Source organism: Phaethon lepturus, unplaced genomic scaffold (assembly GCF_000687285.1).
Source record: "Phaethon lepturus isolate BGI_N335 unplaced genomic scaffold, ASM68728v1 scaffold3431, whole genome shotgun sequence".
NCBI lineage: Eukaryota > Metazoa > Chordata > Aves > Phaethontiformes > Phaethontidae > Phaethon > Phaethon lepturus.
Window position 1 is genome coordinate 6123 of NW_010519647.1, and position 18670 is coordinate 24792.

At 36.5% G+C, this 18670-nt stretch overlaps 1 protein-coding gene across 1 annotated transcript; it reads right to left on the reverse strand.

Moving 5' to 3' along the window:
* Positions 1 to 261: 261 nt before the first annotated feature.
* Positions 262 to 18436, reverse strand: ANAPC4 (anaphase promoting complex subunit 4). The gene is made up of 27 exons (XM_010297110.1): positions 18335 to 18436; positions 17116 to 17248; positions 15780 to 15854; positions 15612 to 15638; positions 15469 to 15513; positions 13660 to 13744; positions 13146 to 13256; positions 12488 to 12571; positions 12169 to 12255; positions 11398 to 11462; positions 11262 to 11304; positions 11081 to 11157; positions 10559 to 10659; positions 10428 to 10479; positions 10072 to 10127; positions 8841 to 8887; positions 7901 to 7957; positions 7675 to 7731; positions 6957 to 7050; positions 5157 to 5254; positions 4591 to 4652; positions 4471 to 4509; positions 4282 to 4383; positions 3069 to 3146; positions 2152 to 2322; positions 848 to 971; positions 262 to 468 (listed from the first exon to the last, which is right to left on the reverse strand). Exons 2-27 carry the CDS (start codon positions 17145 to 17147, stop codon positions 262 to 264), a joined length of 2076 nt encoding a protein of 691 aa, XP_010295412.1. The 5' UTR covers positions 17148 to 17248; positions 18335 to 18436.
* Between the last annotated feature and the right edge of the window lie 234 nt (positions 18437 to 18670).

Here is an 18670-nt window from a genome sequence, read left to right on the forward strand (position 1 = left end):
AGTTGGTATTTCTTTTTCTCCTCACCTATAAAAAAACGCAAATGGAAAAGCTCTCAAGGAAATTTAGTTCACACCAAACCGTGTGCCAGACAAAAAAGGGTCAAATAAAGGCACTCCAGAACACAGTCTTAGCTGAGAAGCAATACAGAATTCTGACACACAACATCCTACTACAGCTGCTTGAGTAGGTATAGGATACATCACCTCAGTAGCCTGAGGTTAGATTACAGTCTTGACCCTTTACCGGTATAAAAGCCTATGTCAAGGATCCAGATTTGATTCATGTTCTTCAGTTTCATCAGGTAGCTCTTCAGCAGATGCACCACACACATTGTCCTTGTTATCTGCAGACTGATTTAGCTCATCAGGTTCCCCAGCTGCAATCTGAGTTGTTTCTTCTTCCTCTTCTTCCCCATCATCCTCTACATCCATCTCAAATACCCTCACGTGACGGAGATTTGAACTTAGCTACAAAGACATTAAGAAGTTTCCATAAATAAATTTTAAAAAGCACAAATACCATTTTAAATGTCAGCCAATAGCTTTGAAAATAGCCTTTGTATCTTTGAAATGGAGGTATCAAGCAAATGAGCAACCTTTTTATTGCTCTGCAGGCTGAAAAGTAAAGCAAGTAGATCTGTTAACTTCTACTAAAGTTTTTCCATGTTGTGTTATGAGAAAAGTGTGACTGTATCCTGACACACAACAGATTAAGACAGAATAATCTATTTGTTAAAAAAAAAATATTTTGATAAATCTCACTAAATAAGCAGAAACAGGTTATCACTCTCTCCAGTCATAGCATGCTTTAATAGTTTACAGGCTTGTTCACAGACACCCTACTTACCACACAGGAAACCTTCCTAATGCCATTTACAGAAACATACTGAGCCTTCATATTCTCCAGCACTCTCCACTGATTCTCCAAGAAGACAGAATGTGTGGGTATCTCACCACTTTGCTCATCCAGCCTGCACACAGCAAGAAGAAAAGCACAAAGCTACTACATAAGAAACAATTCCAGTACTAAAAAAACCTCAGTCAGTCCAGTTTTTTTACGTCTAGGTTTTATTATATCATATGCAACAAGCAGATAAGTATTGGAAACAATCATAACGTTGCTACAGATATTCTAGAGTGGGGGATTCAACTGTGGAGACACAGCGTGTTTCAACTGAGGTAAAAGATTACAGCAGGTGAGAAGGGAGTTGTAAAACCCACAAGTAACAGCTACAGCAGGAAGATGAGGATGACCTTCCTTCAAATCTCTCCCCTGCAAGGAGAGGAATTTCTGAACAGAGTCCTGGAGGCGATGCCTCCACTTACACAGAACTTTGGCCTCCACGACCTTTCAAAGATGTATCACTCCAGTTCACCCCCACTCATATGGGCTGTATGAAGGAATTCCCTGCCTATTACAGCAGCCAGGATTAGTTTGAATTTGCTTTTACTATTTTCTGTTCATTCTTCAACACACAATCTCTTCGTGGCATAATTTAGAGTTCAGTATGGCTCTTTATTTTGAAATTAAAATGTATCTTAAGCAATCTACCAGAGAAGCATAGGGAGAAAAAAGAAAAAGCAAGTGAGGCACAACCACTGGAAGATTAGATTCACTGCTTGAACGACCACTGGCCTTTTTTCTGTTGTTCACTTCCCCCAGATGCTCTCCTCTCCCTATGCCAGAGAGAGGCACCAATTCTGATGTTTCAAGGCTAAGCTAATAATAGTTGTAAGTGTGACCACCGGGGAAAGATGAAGAAATATCTGTGTATCCTTATTACAAGGCAGAGGTATATGAGCAAATATGCTGAAAACATCCTAAGTTCAAGTATTCTGACCAGCAAAGTTGGCATACTCTGAAGAAAAGATTTCTGATTCTACAGGATGTCTTCAATTGGTCCTCCCATTTCATGAGAGCCAGGTACACAGGTAGTATTCAGTCTCAAAAAACCAAAACCAACCACAATTCCCCAAAAAACACAAAACAAACCATGTAGGAAGCTTCCATCTCACCACCCCACTCTCCCTGGCACAAGAAGAGGTTTTATCTTCAAAATATTTACACACACACAAAGCATGAGTTTAGATTATTTGCTTAATCTGCTTTTCAGTTCTGCATTTTCAGGCTTGCTCAAAGTTTTTCAGTACCTTTTAGTAGAATCTAAGATGAATTCCCTATCTTGGTCCTCATCTGTATATACTGAAGATAAGGGCAGCTGAGCCAAGACTCTCTCCTTCCCCTCTTGTTCCACGCTCTCCTTCAGAACTACAGTTACAGTTTCATCATCATAGAAGTGTGCATCTAAACAACTGTAGCATCTATAGGAAAATAATTTAGAAAGCATCAAGGAATAACAGTGAATACAGAACTAAAATACTTTTAAGCTGCACAGCATTCATGTTAAAGAGTATTCAGTAGTTAACAGTGAGATTTACTGTAAGCAATAGAAGAGGTCAGTCATGCAGCTAAGACACTGAAAGACTGTCGTAACCACGGCAGACTCCTGTATCATGCAGGAAAAATTATTCTGAAGGAAAAAAAAAACCAACTTACTAGCAATATTTTTTCCCCCCATTTCAGATGAAATGTAAGAAACAGTAAACACAAACACGAAAGAATATTTAGAAACACAACTGAAGATATTGAGGGCAATCACATCTGGCCTTTCAACATGTTAGTCTGCCATGCTTTCCAAGATGTCTTCATTCAGGCATATCAAGTCTCACTCAATCTTAAAGAACATCACAGATACAAGCAAGAGCTGTTTCCAGCTAGCTTTGTTTCTTGCACATGTGCTAAAGCTCTAGTTTTCAGCTAGAAAACTAAAATTTACTTGACTTTGAGATGAAGTGCAAAATAAGACTCCCACAATCCTGCAGCTTCATGCATCTGTGCCATTTCTTACAGCCTGACTCAACCAGGGACTATAAGGTGATCTGAAGCAGTAACTTGCAGGATAAAAGCCAAATTATGACACCTAGAAGTTAACTTAATATGAATACTAGAAAACATGGTCTTCAATTTAGCAATCTGCAATTCTGGAAGAAGAATCAAATATACTGACCTGGAGTCCGAGCTCTCATTTATACTGTTGTTCAAGAAGTTTCCAAATTCTACTGCAAGAATTCCATTACTGACAGACCTAGAAGAACAGCATTCATTATCTCACTGACTAATTTCTTTTCCATTCATAGAGAATCCAAAATCTCTAACAGCAACTGCAGTAAGAGATGGTGTAAACCTGTCTAAGCTTAGTACAATACACAGCTACATCCCAAAATGACATAACTGGTGGATGGGAACTTTTCAGTTTCTTTGGCCTCTCAGCAAAACGTGACTAGTAGAGTCAAATAGGAAGCTGGGTCTGGCTTGTGGCATACAAGTTCTTTGCTGAACTCCTGGTTCAACTGTCCTAGTCTCAGGTTCGTTAAGTTACTTCTTGCTTAAATCTATGGAAAATGAATTTAGACTGTTTTAGATATCAATGAGGGAGGAAACAGGATAGAAACCACACCACAAGGCTGTAATTTTGTCATCAGCGGCTCTCAACTGGAAACACAAAAGATAGTTTCATCATTTCTTTTTTTCAGCAGTAAAACTGCTTTAAAAATTCCCACCCCTATCAGAGTTCATTATCTTCTCAAATTAAATGACACAGATTATAAAAAAAAAAAAAAAGGGTATTTTACAGAGAGGAATTTTTGGTGTTTTCTAAACCCAGGTCACTGCAGTGATCCCACTGACAGAACGCATCTTAAGCAGGTGTATCAGCACCGCTATGCAGTGACAAACTGCACTGTGGACACAAACTCCTGAAGGTACACAAAACTACACCCAAAAGAGATGCACTCTATTTGTTGCACCTATGAGTCCCACCTCCCATTTTTCCTTACTCTATTATAAATTACAGGCTGCAATTATTATTAGTCAAAGAATAATATTTACAGTAAGACAAGGAAAGCATGATTCCCTGTAATTTTTCACAAGTTTGCACAAGCAAGTAATTCTGCGAGAAGCAAAACTAAGGGAGCCCGATTTTTTTTCTTAAGCCTAAAACCATCTTGGATCTTGTGATTAGATTTTCTGAGTCTGATACAACACAAACTCCTGCTGCAGTCTCCTACTGCACTTCCTAACATCTTCCTCATTTTCACTAGTATCCAAGAAAGACTGTATTCATGCTGCTCATTCCTTCTTTTTACAAAAAGTTTCAAACTGTAATTCTCGTACTCATGTGCCGAAGCTCACAAACTGCTTTTTCCCCCTTTTCATCTTACCTGGAAGTATCAGTATGTCTCCTCAAAATGTACATTTTAGAAATAGAATTTTCTAATATGGTGAAGAGAACATAATGTATATTGGACGTTTTGTCATTCCACCTGTAACGCAGGGAGAGGAAATGAAAATTGAGGTCAAGTTTTAGTAACTGGCAAATGACATGGAACAAGGAATAGCTGCATACTTACAGAAATGGTAGTTTAAATAACTGTGGTGTGGAATCTTCACTGGAAAGGAAAAATAAGCCAGTTTGTAAAATGCTATTGTAATTTTGTGCAACTGAGCTTTAGAAATAGTGCAAAAAATACCTTTGAGAAGTTTTGTAGAGACACATGCAGACTGCTTGATGCACTGACTTTCCAATTACATCCTAAGAAATATGAAAAAAATAGGTCAAAAAATGCAGGCAGTTATTCATAATTATGCACCTTAAGACAAAAAAGCCCAAACAGAAACACCTGAGTACATCTGAAAGAAAAATCCACCAATATTTATGCCGGAATAAACATCCCTAATGCAAACACCACCATCACTTGATACACTTGTTTCATGTTTCTTTATCATATACAGACTAACGTACTGGTAACTAACACAGTTATCTAGTACACAGCACATACACCAAACCGATGAACATTAAAAATAGATCCCAATAATGTGTGAACAGAAGATGCGAAACACAAAATCCCCCATTATGTTCTCCCTAGCCAAACGCTTTGAGACATCCCGGCAGTGGTGAAGCTGGGCTACATCCTACCACCTAAGTTGTAGGCACTCTAAGGCAGAGATTAAAACTTGAGGCCTCACTAAGCGTGACTGCTACCTTAAGTTGACTGCTACCCCTAAAAGAGTTATCATTTATATAAATTGAACTTACCGCTGGCTTTTGTAAACACTGATCAATGACCCCTTCCATTTGCCTTTTGACAAAATGCAGTGATTTCTCAGGATAGTAGGGAAACAAAAGTGGACTTTCTGTAAACAGATAAAGTTCATTTTAAAAGTGCTTGCGTCTCTATAAAAACATACTACACTTATTATAGGGACAAATTGGAATGAGTCAAGTAAAGGGTAAATAAGATGGTCGCAGGGCTACAGCGCATGCTTTACGAGAAGTTGAGGTGGCTGGGTTCATCTAGTCTACAGAAGCGAGGCCTAACAAGGAGAAACCTGTTGCTCTCTTCAGCTGCCCAAAGGAGGAGTTATAGAAGACATCATTTTCAAAGCTGCACACAGTGAGAGGAGAAAATGTAACAGTCCCTCCAGCAAGGGAAATTCCAGTCAGATACAAGGGAAAAAGTTTTCACTGGTTAGTCACTTGAGCTAGCTGCCCTGAGAGGCTGCGCAGTCTCTATCCTTGCAGGAGTAGGGGACTTGACTGCACAAAGCCTTGAGCAACCCAGCCTAGCTTCAAAATTAGGCCTGCTTTGGTTGGATTACATGACCACCTGAATTAGAATTTATAAATCAGAGAATAATTTAAGTAATTAACTGGATTGCAATATGAAACGAGATAAATGAATGAGAAATGGAGGCCTGCCTGCTCCTTCAGCTTTTCTTCACAGCCAATTCGAAATTGCAAAAACACAGAATTGCGTTTACCCAAGACCTAGAAACACAGTTGTCGTTAAGATATCTTAAGCAAAACAATTTCCATACTTTTTATAGTAGCTATGATTTGGCTTCAATAGGACTGATTTGTTCTTATGAAATGAAATACTTTGTAAGAAGACATTTAACTTTTGAGATAAATATCACTACTTATTTTAAGTACATAGCAGTTTCTTTTCCAATGTTTAGCTGGAAAAATGATAAAAGCTATGTCAACCAACAAAGCAATATGAAACACCAAAAAGAGTAGAAAGTGTCAATGACAAGCATTACTTGTCCTATAAACCTTATGGTTCTGAGAGCAAGACAAACATCTCAGTATTTGCCAAATTAATACCAACAAAACCACTTACAGACCATCTCTACAAAAAAATCACACATCTTGGGTAGTAACAGAAACGACCAGTCAAGTAGTCTACACGTTTGAAGTATCAAACATATTTTCGAAGTAAGTTTAAAAATACACTTTCTAAATACTACTTCGACAAATAAAAACGCTACCACTTCCCCTCTTTTTATTGAATTAAATAGGCAGAAAAAGGCATCCATAGCAAATTCTATTACAAGATAGCTTATGCTGTGTTAGTTTTACAGTGTACGGTTTCTAAAGTTAAACAAGAATCATTTTCGCCATCAGCTTATTACAGTCTCTTACTTCTTTTTCACCACCAATTAACAAAACAGTCTCAGACTCCAGTCTAAAAGAACAAGCTAGGACATTTCCCCCAAGCACGACCTAAGCATAATTATTACTTCCTTGAACCAGAATTAAGATCTCCTAAACCAGGTATCTCCTGGGATTCCTTCCAAGTCAACATTTCTGAGACTAGTACATGAAACGTAGGAAATCCTAATACACAGAATATGGTAATTGACCGGGTAAGCAGCTACATAAAAACTGTATAAAATAACAAGGCCCATTTATTTTATTTTACTCAGATGGAGTCCCATCACTAGCACTATCGAAATAACTCATAAGCATGAAAAAACAGATTAGTCTTCTACACGTGTTACATTCTATGTGTATCTTTGATTCACATTTACTTTTTACTAAAGCATGCGTTACCTTTAAGATGCGTACTATTTTTAAGAAAGTTAAACCACTGGTTTCCCTCTGTATTAGGTGGTGATACAAGGTCATCATCTTCATCTTTCAAGTACTAGGAAAGAAACAGATGTTTCTAAGATTGCATTATAAGAATAAAGGACATTAGTATTCACCTCCAACATTGCCCCTCACATAGATATTTCTTCTTAATTTAACATGCCCTACACTAAAAACTAAGTATTCTACCCCTTCTTGAAACAGTAAGAAAAATCAACTATTGTCTAAGATCACATAGTGATATTTCCATAAGAAATTGATTTGTAAATCAAGTTTGAGCACAAATGTTTTGAAATCCAGCTATTAATGGCATAAAGACAACAAACACATTTCAGTTTTACATTTCTATTGCTGGCTGCAAAGAAATTTCATCCTTTTCCTAAAAATACAGCATGTGTAAGATAAAACAATAAGGTATGCTTTTAAACACTCCTCTTCCTAATAATAGTGGAAAATAATTAAAGTACTCTCCTTTACCATTACTGGAATGTGCAACACAAAAAAAACCTCCTCTTCCTAATAATAGTGGAAAATAATTAAAGTACTCTCCTTTACCATTACTGGAATGTGCAACACAGAGCAAAAGAGACAGAGAAGAAAACAGAGCACAGCTTTGAAAACTTCTCCATCTAAGGATTTCCTCATTTATTCCTTTTCCATTTACTCCCTAGTTCTTCACCTGGCCAACTCTCTCCACATTGAAATATTTTCCTTTACGATTGTAAAGTTCTGGTGCCTGGAAAAATAATGCAAACAAAACCATTATTTAAACGCAAAGTTAGTAACAAGTAGCGTATGAAAAGATTATCAAATTATTTTATTATAAGATTTTTCAGATTCAAATCTTGGCAGTAAAAGTAGTCAGATACTGCACTTGGCATATATATACACCAATATTAACTTACCTCATTGAAGTGTTCAGTAAGAAAATCGGCAACAAACGTGATATCTTTTTGAGTCATCTAAAAGAAAAAAAAAAAAAAGTGAGAAAAGCAAAGGATAAGAAGTACATTTCAATGAGCACAGAACACCTTCTGTAAGCTGAAGAAGGGCAGCTCCCTCAGTCTGTCCTCACAGGGCAAGCGCTCCAGCCTCCAATCTGCTTGGAAGACCTCTGCTAAACTCACTCCACTTTATTCTGTCATGTACAGGAGAGCCCCAAACTGGAGAAAGTATTCTACATGTGGTCTGATGAGAGCTAAATAAGGAGGGTAACTACTTCCCTTGACACCCTGTCCATTAGTACAGCCCTGGTTACTCGTGGCTGCCTTTGCTGCCAGGGTACACTGCTGGCTCATGCCCAGCATGCATCCACCAACATCCCCAAGTCCATCTCAGCAGAGCTGCTCCCCAGCCAGTTCTCTCCCCAGCAAGAGTCCCTGCAGGGGGTGACTCTTCCCCAGTACAGAACCTTGCATCTGGTCCTTGTTGAACTTCAGGAGGTTCATTCCTCCAGCCTGTATTTCCCTCTGGAAGGCACCTCTGCCCTCAAGTGTATTAACTGGTTCACCCGGTGTGATGGTGTCTGCAAAGCGGATGCAAGTGTATTCCTGCCCTCCTCTACCAGAGCAGTGGTAAAGATGTTAAAAAACTGAGAGCTGCTACACACAGGGGTCTCGCATTCACATACAGTGTACTTAAAAGAGTAGTATTAAGAAAGAAAAGATAAAAAGTAATTCATGCAAGACAGCATATTAGTGCGAATCTGCAGGCATCAACTTTCTCCAAGAAATGACACAGACACTACCCGTTACATTTTGGAACAAAAATAATCCTTTAATCTTGCCCTCTACATCAAGCAGAATACAGAGTATACCACCATTTATTAAAAAATTTTACTACTACCTTGTTCAGCTCTGGAAGCACATGATCTTCTGACATCCTCAACATGGCTAAGGGAAAAATTATATTCTTACTGCATTAATCTTAATATGTTTTCCTAATATTCTTAATTTTCCTGTCTACGTACTAAGACACTGATGATGAAATAGAAAGATTAAGTGGTCAGCGGCAAGAGTCTGGAATGAAGAATTATGAATTGAGACTGAAATTAAGCTTCACTTGCCCCACTAGCTTACAATACAAATCTTGGAGAATTTTTAGCTTTCATCTTTTCCAACTGCATTGTACCCTCTACAAGACTGAGATAAGATTATTATAAAAGCATTCATAAGAATTTATTTACGTACATATTAAAAGTAGTAAAATGGATATATATAAAATACATGAACACTGTCATGCCCAGAATAATGTGTTTTAAGAGAATTAAAAACACAGAAGTAATTTTAAATCAGTGAGGCTTAGATAAGCAGTTCTCTTTTTATTTTCAACACAAGCAAACACAGTGAACATTCAAATAATTGAAGTTCTAATGTTATGACAGAGTACACTGATAGCTCCACTTTCTGCAATTTTAAAACTAAAATTATTATATTCCTGCTAATCTGGTGCTTTTACAGTATCTGGTAAGACTGCTTATTTTTTTTGTAAAGTAGTTCTAAAACATTCGATTAAAAATTATAAACCTACTTACAACCACTTTATAAAAACAAGCAGGCTAAAACACAGCATTCTACACTTCTTTCTAACATTCTACCTTCAGCTACCCAACTACAATTGGAGGTGGCTATTAAGAGCATCCAGACATTGAGCTGACTTACATCTGTGCATAACCTTACAGCTAACTAGGTCTCCACAGGAGAAAACAGCGAATGACAGAGTAAAGGAGAGTTAGACTATACTTCAAATTTGGTGTAAACTAAAAAAAAGTCCTCCAATTTCTCCAAGTCAAGAACAGCAAATAGCTCATGAAGCAGACAACAGTTTGGAGTAACATTACAGGATAAGTATATACAATATACACTATAAATACATGAATTGAGAATTATCAAATTTATGATCTATGTAGTTAACGTAATAATTACTCTTGCTTCATTAACTGTAACCTTTTAGATGCCCAGAAATTTTCAATGACAGAAATAAATAGCAGGTTATAACTAAGATTAATTACTTGCCAATATTTCAATGCTTACCACACAAAACAGATACTAGATGCTTACTATGTCATCAAGCTTACCAACATACAGCCATCGAAAAAATGCTTTGAAGTTTTTCATACTACTGTCGATAACTCTGAGCAAGAAACAAGAAAAGAAGTTACCAGATCTAAACGTCACAAGCTGCTCCAGGCTTAAGTCCCATCTTTACTATAGAAAGACCACAGGCACTATAATTTTTTTTTTAAATGCCCAATGCAACCTTCCAAGTAAGACTATTCTTGGGGTGAGATGAGAGGCAGTGAGACAAGATAAAAGCTCACCACCAACAGAGAAGCCTTGCTCTCCCAACCTCCTCTATACTCAGCCACATGCTTCCCCTTAGATGCAAGACTTAAGAGGCATGTTTTTCAAATTCTCCAGACTTTATACTTACTGAAGCAGCTCATTTGCTTTCAGGATGAAAGAACCAACAGCAGTAATAGCCTCTGCAAAAAGAGCTAACAATTATTATTAAGCTTTCAAAAATGAAATCAGAGCAGGTAAACAGCACACACAGTACTGTACCTTCAATTCCGGATGCATCTAATCCAAGAGACTCATATTTTTGTTTCCATAAAGCCATTCCTTTCAATTCACTCAAGTGGTATAACAGTGCCTCAGAGCCACTAGGAAGGCAGAGCAAAGAAATATAATCTTTTAGTCACCCTTTGGCAATTCACTGCATGCTGCATTTTTATCATTTAATGTGCAAAGTGGAGAGCTTCATACGGTGGTCTGGCATATAAGAGTTAAAGTATCACATCACAGAAAAGCAACTATTGTCCTGATATTTTAACCACCACACAAGGTTGGTGTGATATTTTGCATATATCCTATAAACACACCAGGCAGCGATATACAGGTGATATGTCATGGACACTGTTGAAAATAACTTCAGTAGTTCTCCATTACCCAAAAGTAAATTAGTACATTTTGCCATGATCACTGTCTCCACGCCAGCACACTTACATACAAAGTACACTGTCTTTTAGCAAAACATATAATATGCCATTTTATCTGTAATTCATTAGACATTCTGTGACTTACCTCTGCAAATGACTTATGACCAACTTTTGTATACTGGAATAGGAAGACTCTATGGACTGACCAAGTTTTTTTAAACCCTGTTAAAAAAGAAATACAAACATAATAATGTTTTGTTAACAGAACAGTGATTAAAAGACACTGAAATAGATTATTTTAATATGTTAAAAAAAACCTAACATACCTTTACCGTCAGTTGGTTCATTAGCAATGCCTGAAGTTCCAGACTAAACGGGGTAGGGGAGAGAACCAAACATGCGTTCATTTTGTATTTCAATATCAAATGCAAATGCATACTCAGATAAAACAACAGTAACTACCTTGCTTTGCCCCATAACAACAGCTGCATAAACTCATCCTGAACAGAGGTTGTTGTATTCTTTTCCTGTCAGTCAAAATGATTGAAATAGATTGGTAAAGAGATTAAATCCAGGCTACCAAATAATCTCGTGAACACTTCAATTAAAATATATCGCAAAAGCCACCCATATCCTTGAATGCTGAAATCAGACTACTGATCACTGGAAATTTTCAAGTGTTTTAAGTTATTTTCAATTGTACTACCCAGTAAAAACTCTAACCAGTTTGCCATCACCAAAAATCTACTAAAAATAAATAAATAAATATTTCGAGTTAACTAACTTCTAGCCATGGTCAATGAACACAAAATTTAAGTAAATCCAAGAGCATCTTAATCATGGCTGTCATACATGCTCTGCTGAACTAGGCTGTAAGTGCTGGTGGGCTGTTACTCAACATTTACAGTATTCAGTTTATGAAAGACTGAAGTACAAAGAGTACAACCTTAAAGAGAAAGCAACTGATTAATAGCTGTGCAAGCTGAAAACTGTAACTTTTTAATAACTTAGAATAAATAAAATAAAGAAATATCACAATGCAATTGTGCTTGATTGTACTCAGGTATCTTCAGCATCAGAGCTCTTGGACACATGGTAGTTCCAGGCTGCCTCTGAACTTCGAGATTGTTATCAGGAGGCATTATGTTTTAACAACGTTAAGATATGCAGTATGTTAACATGAACAACAGAACTACTGCAAACGTTCTAAAGGAATGGTTAATACTACAGTACCTGTACGAACTTTGTTAGCCGCGAGTCCATCTGCATCAGAATTTCTTCCCACGCCTCACACATGCATGTCAATGACAACTTTATATACTGTAGTACAAATGCAAACATTAGCATTATTCGCTTTCCCCCTGCTTCAAAACACATGCAATACAAAGGGAAGATACAGTGTAAATATTACGTAAAATTTGTTATCAAATTCCAAGTTACAGTTCTACATTTACTTAAAACCAACCTAAGCTTCCTACTAGAAAATATTTATTTTACTTGTGCTAAGAATATCAAAGCCTGTAAGGGCTGTGATACTAAAAAGATGTTGTACCTGTAACAGAGTTGAAATGTGAGTAAACTTCCGTGCCATTCGCGTTACCTCAGGTAAGTAACTTGACAATAGACTAGTGTCCAGCTATAACAAATGAAACAAATAACAGTTAACAAATGATTTTTCTTTTTAAAAGTTTTAGATTACAGAAATGAAAAGACAGATGCGGAGGACCCACAGAAAAACTCTAATTTCTCATTTCCTAAAGTTGATTTTAAGAGGGAATTGCATTTAATTAAAAGAGGCGATAAATATTTTTAATATATCTATAAAAACTCCTGATGAAGTTCCTCATTTTGGAGTTCTAACAGTAATAGTTTTAAGGATAACTGCTCTGGATAGACTGGATAATCAACAACATTGCTCCTAAGATTTTTTTTTTTCAGAATGAAGAAAATCTGAATAACCATAACTGAATAAATGAATGTTATATTTAAAGTAATATTTTAAAGATGCACCTCAGATCATCATCAGTTTCATCATTGAAACTGCATGTTAACAAGATAAATCTGAAAGCTCTATTAGGGGGAATGTCAGAAAGGCTGGAAATAGTAGACCATGTTTTTTCTGCAAATAATGGGAAAGCAAGAAAGCTACTGGAAGGTAATTAAAAAAGCAGTTTTACTTTTAAAGAATGTTTTACAATTACTTTACTTGCCTGAAAATATGTTATCTCTACTTCGCTGTCTGAAGAGTCTTGTATCTCTGTAATAACCGACAGTGATTTCAAATCACTAGACAAACATAGTCCACGACAAGAACCTGCCACCTGAAGGATTCCAGTTTAAAAGTTAATGAAATACTGCATTTCTGCTAAGATGAATTTACTGGTCTAACACATTCACATACAAAGAAGGCTGCGTTCAACGACATGTAAAAACAAAGTGGAATTTTCAAATTTTCAGCTACCGTTCAAGAACAAAAGCATTCTTTTCACTGCACATCAGTGTTGAACTTTTGTTTCATTTGAAACAAGATGTTAAAATCACCAGAGTTAGAATGTCTTTCCAACAATAACCACACGATCCAATTGAGAGAAACAACTATTGCTTTCTTTAAACTTCAGCAACCCAGTTTCACTTATGTGTAAGCACACATATGTATTTTTTCATTCAATTCAGCTGTAGCTCGATATATTATGAAGAAAAAACATAGAAAGGAATGGAACATACCCCAGTTACTGTAGCAATCTTGAACATTCCATAAGCATAAATCTCAATAAATCCTGAGCTGCCACCAAGGACAAGAGCATTAAGCCTATAAAAAAAGAATATGCAATGATGAGCATACTGAAACAAATACAAATTGTAAATTCATACAAATGTAATTCTTTATGCTTAAATTCTATCCCTTTACTAAAGATCCTCAAAAGAATCACTGAACAAAAAGAAACACTGTACTACTGTCTATGATCCAAGAAATGTAAAGACAAAAAAATTAGCTTGGATTTCACTGATAAGACCTGCCCCTAACATTTACAGAAAGAGTATCAAATACTAAATTAACTAAGAAAATAGGGGGGAAAAAAACCCACAATTTAGGCACAGAAGTCCTTCTTCACTAACTTTATACCTTCTGGAAGAAAAAAATATACGTTTCTAGCAACAGCCCACCTACCAACAGAGGCTGCAAAGCATTTTTAGAAAGCTACTTCTGCATTGCCCTGAGTTTATCCTAACTACATGCAGAGTAAGTTTGTCACAGTCACTCAGTGGTAGTCTTCAGCAAAACCTCAAAGGCCACAAATATTTGAAATGGACGCAGCAGCAAAGAACAGCCACAAGTAACAATAGCATCAGAAACAGAAACTCAGTTCAAAGAATAGGGTCTGGGGTAAACAGGTCTGCATTCTGCTCACTTATTAGAACAGACTTGTTACAACGACTTGGGAAAAAGCTTCTCTATGACTTGTCCCTTTTTGTCTATGTTTAAAACATTAAACTTTGGACAGGGAGGTTGTCTGTTGCTGTCATACGTGCATACATCTTCAGCTACACATATTCGCTTACATTACGGGGAGCAGTAATGCTCTCCAACATTAAAAATGAGAATGCTTTGCAAGTCCCCTTACAAATATGAGAAAATTAGTTGCAACTTCTGCCTGCTACACAGCTAAATATATGTTAAAGGAGAATTCTTCTGTTAAAACCAAGACAGAACTTAACAAAAGAGTATCTGAAAAACTTTTGGTTTGAATGGATGAAGGAGCACAGAATCCAGAAAGCTCCTACACCATTAACAGCCATCACATCTCTCTTTCCAGCAAGGAAGTCCTACTATAAGAAGAGATATCAAGTCTTAAAAAGGAGTAACTGGTGATAGATGGAGATGCAAATTTTGAAATAAGGAGGGTGATTCTCAGTGGTAGGACTGTAAGGAACAGCAAAAGAAAGCAAATGGAAAAACAAGGCACAGAGATTAAGTGCCTCCTCAAAGATGCACCACAAGCAATCCACAAAACCAGTCTCACTCTTCTAAACTGCACCTCCTCCACCTGCTCCTCATGTGTTTCCTAATAAGAGATATTCTACACTACCCTAATGCAGCTGATTTCAGAGTTATTTTTAAGTTCAGCTTTGTCACACTCATGCAAACCCACAGAAATTCCCCATCTATAACAAGCATTGACAAATGTCTCCAAAACCAGCTGAAGTAACACATACAACATAGCCTTCAAATACACCCCAAGAAATCTTCTTCTAAGGAAGAGAAGATACGGCACCAAGAGCAGTTGCTGATAAATTGCCTTATAATCCCTCTAAATTGAGGAGAAAAGGTGTAAGCTGATGGAGACTTTTTTTTAATATGTTCTTTGAACTTTGAAAAAAGGAGATATTCCATATCCTTTCTCCAGGACCCTTAAAAACAGATTACGAATAACTTAAAAGTCAACCCACTTTTCCATTATTTTATAGCTTTAAAAAAAGAAACAATTGACAAAAAAAATCCCCACAACACAACAGTCCACATACACAATTTACCTTACATCACCCAGAAGCTTCATAATCTCATCTGACTTTTCTTCACTGAAAATATAAAACACATGATTGGATCTTATGTAGCCTGTCTCAGTATCGGGAAACAAAATAAAACAAAAATGTAGAGAGATATGACAATTTCTCACCTGAAAATTTTTGCAGTGGTACTGTAACTGAAAACAAAATAATTATTCTCAATAACAATGAGCAGACATCTAATCCAACGCATCTGTAGAACATTAAAGATGAATAACCAAAACAATGACAAAAAATGACAAATTGTATCTTCTAAAGCTTATGAGTATAATGCTTACTTTTTTGGTAGTGCTGGTAATTTAGGCAAAAGGAGATTTGATTCATCCTCAGCATTGTAAAAGGAAGTGAGAACACTGAAAAAGAAGACAGACTATCTTTACCACTCAAGCTGTAAAAATGGAAGGGAAGAGAATTTCTTTCTAACTTTCTTCAAAGTTAGAGCATATACTCTGTATGTCATATATACTAAAGAGTTAGAAATATCAGAGGGTAACCCCTTATGGGGCCTTTAATAATTTATCAAATGGTCAGATTAATAAAAGAAGTCTGATAATCTTTTTTTATTTCCACCAAAAGAGAATATAAAGCTTGTATCTGCTGGCTCAGTAGCTTGCCACCAAATCCCTCATCACCTGTAATGCGGTTACTGACCGAGGCTTTCTGTTTAAACCCCGTAAAACCCCACAGTACAACCTACTTCATTCTAAAGACACATTACAGCGAGAGGAAGACTAGTGCAATACTTAATACCACATCTCAGACATGCCAGAAGGATGAGATTCCCCATGAGCGGATAAGTTTATCCCCACCAGGAGAAGAACGCTAGAGTGAATAAAGATGTAGTTATTTTCTTGCTATTTTAAGATTGGAGTTTTTGGAGATGGGGGGATCCCCAAGTCATGCTTACACCAACGGCCTTTTTAAATTTTTTTTTTTTTAATTTAATTATTGCCTTGCACTGCAAAAAGGTGCATATCAGAGATTTTTATAAGACCACAGAAATAGGGACCATGATGTCCTCCAGCTCACAAGTGCTGCTGAGAATTGTCTAATGCCACAGAGCTCATGGTCACTAGGAGCAATCTGACTTCCTGAAGCAAGTTACACCCACAACAGAATTGCCAAGTGGGGCTGGATGTTAACACCAAAGGCACACTGTGAAAGATACAAGCACCAAACTAAAGATCTTTATTCACTTATGCTTTCAAGATTTAAATATAGCACTTATTCTGACTAAAAAAATAGATGAACATAACAACATTATAATAATTAGTTTAATAAATTAATAGGTATTGAAGTAAACTGGATCAGAAGACAGCTTGTACAAGCTAACACTACATTAAGCAGCTCTTAAGAGGTGGACACTCAAGACCACGCTGAAATTTTTGTGTGTAACCTAAAGAACCGCAAGTCTAAGACATCAGCATTAAAAAGAAGCATATGAAAAGCATCTGTTCTAACCAAAAGGAAAATTTAGCCAAGTGGCAACAAAAAGCCATAGCTAAGTAAAATTATATCATTTTATATGATCGCTTGTAACATACTAAGTATAAATTATTAGTAAGGTAGGCACGACATAGCCCATAATTTACTTTTAGAGTTTTTCAGACTCACCTGCTTTCCTCAGTTACTTCCATCCAATGCATGTAAGTAATAGATGAGTCAACGGAAAAGGAGTGCAAGCTTTCAGGTTTTTCTACATCACATAGAATAATCCGCTTGGTGTCAGTAAGGCCAAAAGCCAAAACTAGAGAAAGATGAGTAAAATGTATAAACAACCAACGTGCAAAACTTTGTAATTATTTTATACTGCATTAGAAAACAGTGTGTCTTCAAAGCCAACAAATGGACAGAATTTTCTCTTTGTCTATTTACAGTAATTCCAAATTCTCATTTGAAATCTATGCATTAAAATAAACATCTGAACTCCTATCATATTTCAGGTGATAAATTTAAGTCAAAGGCATGATCCCACAATTATTTATCTACATATTGAACTGAACACACTTCTAACAACAATTCTGATAAAGCAGAGGCTTCAGTTTTTGCAAATTTGAGGCCAAAATTATATATAAAGACTGTCTACCAGGAATGTCTGGGGTTTATTACAAGAAAATGCAATTTAAAACTTGCTGAGCAACTTTTGCATCACTTTCTTCTTAACTTTATTAATCCATAAAAGCATATGACAAGCAAAGGTCTCTATGCTTACTTCCTTGTCACAAGCAATCAGCTTAAAAAGTTTCTTAAACTCCTCTGACGCCATCATAAAACTATATAAGTAATTTTTAACTGCATGTCACAGAAGAAGATTGTTTCCATTCTCCAGCCTCTAATGAGTCAAAAAAACCCCTAATTTCCAGCTTAGCTTTATTAAGCTACTAATTTCAACATTATTTCCATTGATAAGCAAAAGGCTTTTTTTTTTATTCTCTGGTGTATTATTAGGGCAATTATAGCCTCTAAAGTTCAGTCTATGCTAATTAAGCTAAGCTCTTCAGTCAACTGTGATGAGCCTCTTTCTGTACTGCAACAATAAATTTTGTCACTCATATAAAAATATTGTGCTTAGTTAGGAACTGGAAGTTTTGCTCTACCTTGAAAAGCAATATTCTGGACATAAATCCACCTTGCAAATCTTTCTTGCCATTACTTTCAGTAGCGTAACTCACTATTACTTTGAGTAAACCTACATAAAATTAAGCTACCCTTCTCTTCAAACACAGTTTACTCAAACATTTCCTTCACAGATAAGAGGTATTATCACTACAACCTTCACCGTTTTCCAATGGGATTTCTATTGCACCAGATCACCTCATATACTTGACATTACTTTTGCCATCTGGTCTCCAAGCAAGAGCAGTCACTTCTTTTCCCGTATTTTCATTTGGAGGCAAACTCCACACTCGTTGAAAGTTTGCAAGCCGATGAAGTAAAACCTACAAAGCAAACACATTAAAGACAGAAAAATAAACCACATTCTCCCATCAATACCAGTTTGTAAATCAGTTCAAGATACACTTTTTCTACCATTCTTTATTAACTCCTGTGCCTTAAATATCACCTGCTCCTCTAGTAGATGACTCACTCCTATGTCATTTTAGAGGACAGTATGCTGACGGAGAAATAAGTTGTGCCTCGTATAAGCCTAGAAGCCTGTAAGCCACAT

Excerpts from the sequence above, each read along its gene's own strand:
- ANAPC4 (XM_010297110.1), bottom strand. The coding sequence starts at position 17,147 with ATGCATTGGATGGAAGTAACTGAGGAAAGCAG. Across the intron at positions 10,480-10,558 it reads AGATGCATCCGGAATTGAAG|AGGCTATTACTGCTGTTGGT; the intron begins GTACAGTACTGT and ends CTCTTTTTGCAG. Across the intron at positions 972-2,151 it reads ATCTTAGATTCTACTAAAAG|GCTGGATGAGCAAAGTGGTG; the intron begins GTACTGAAAAAC and ends TGCTGTGTGCAG.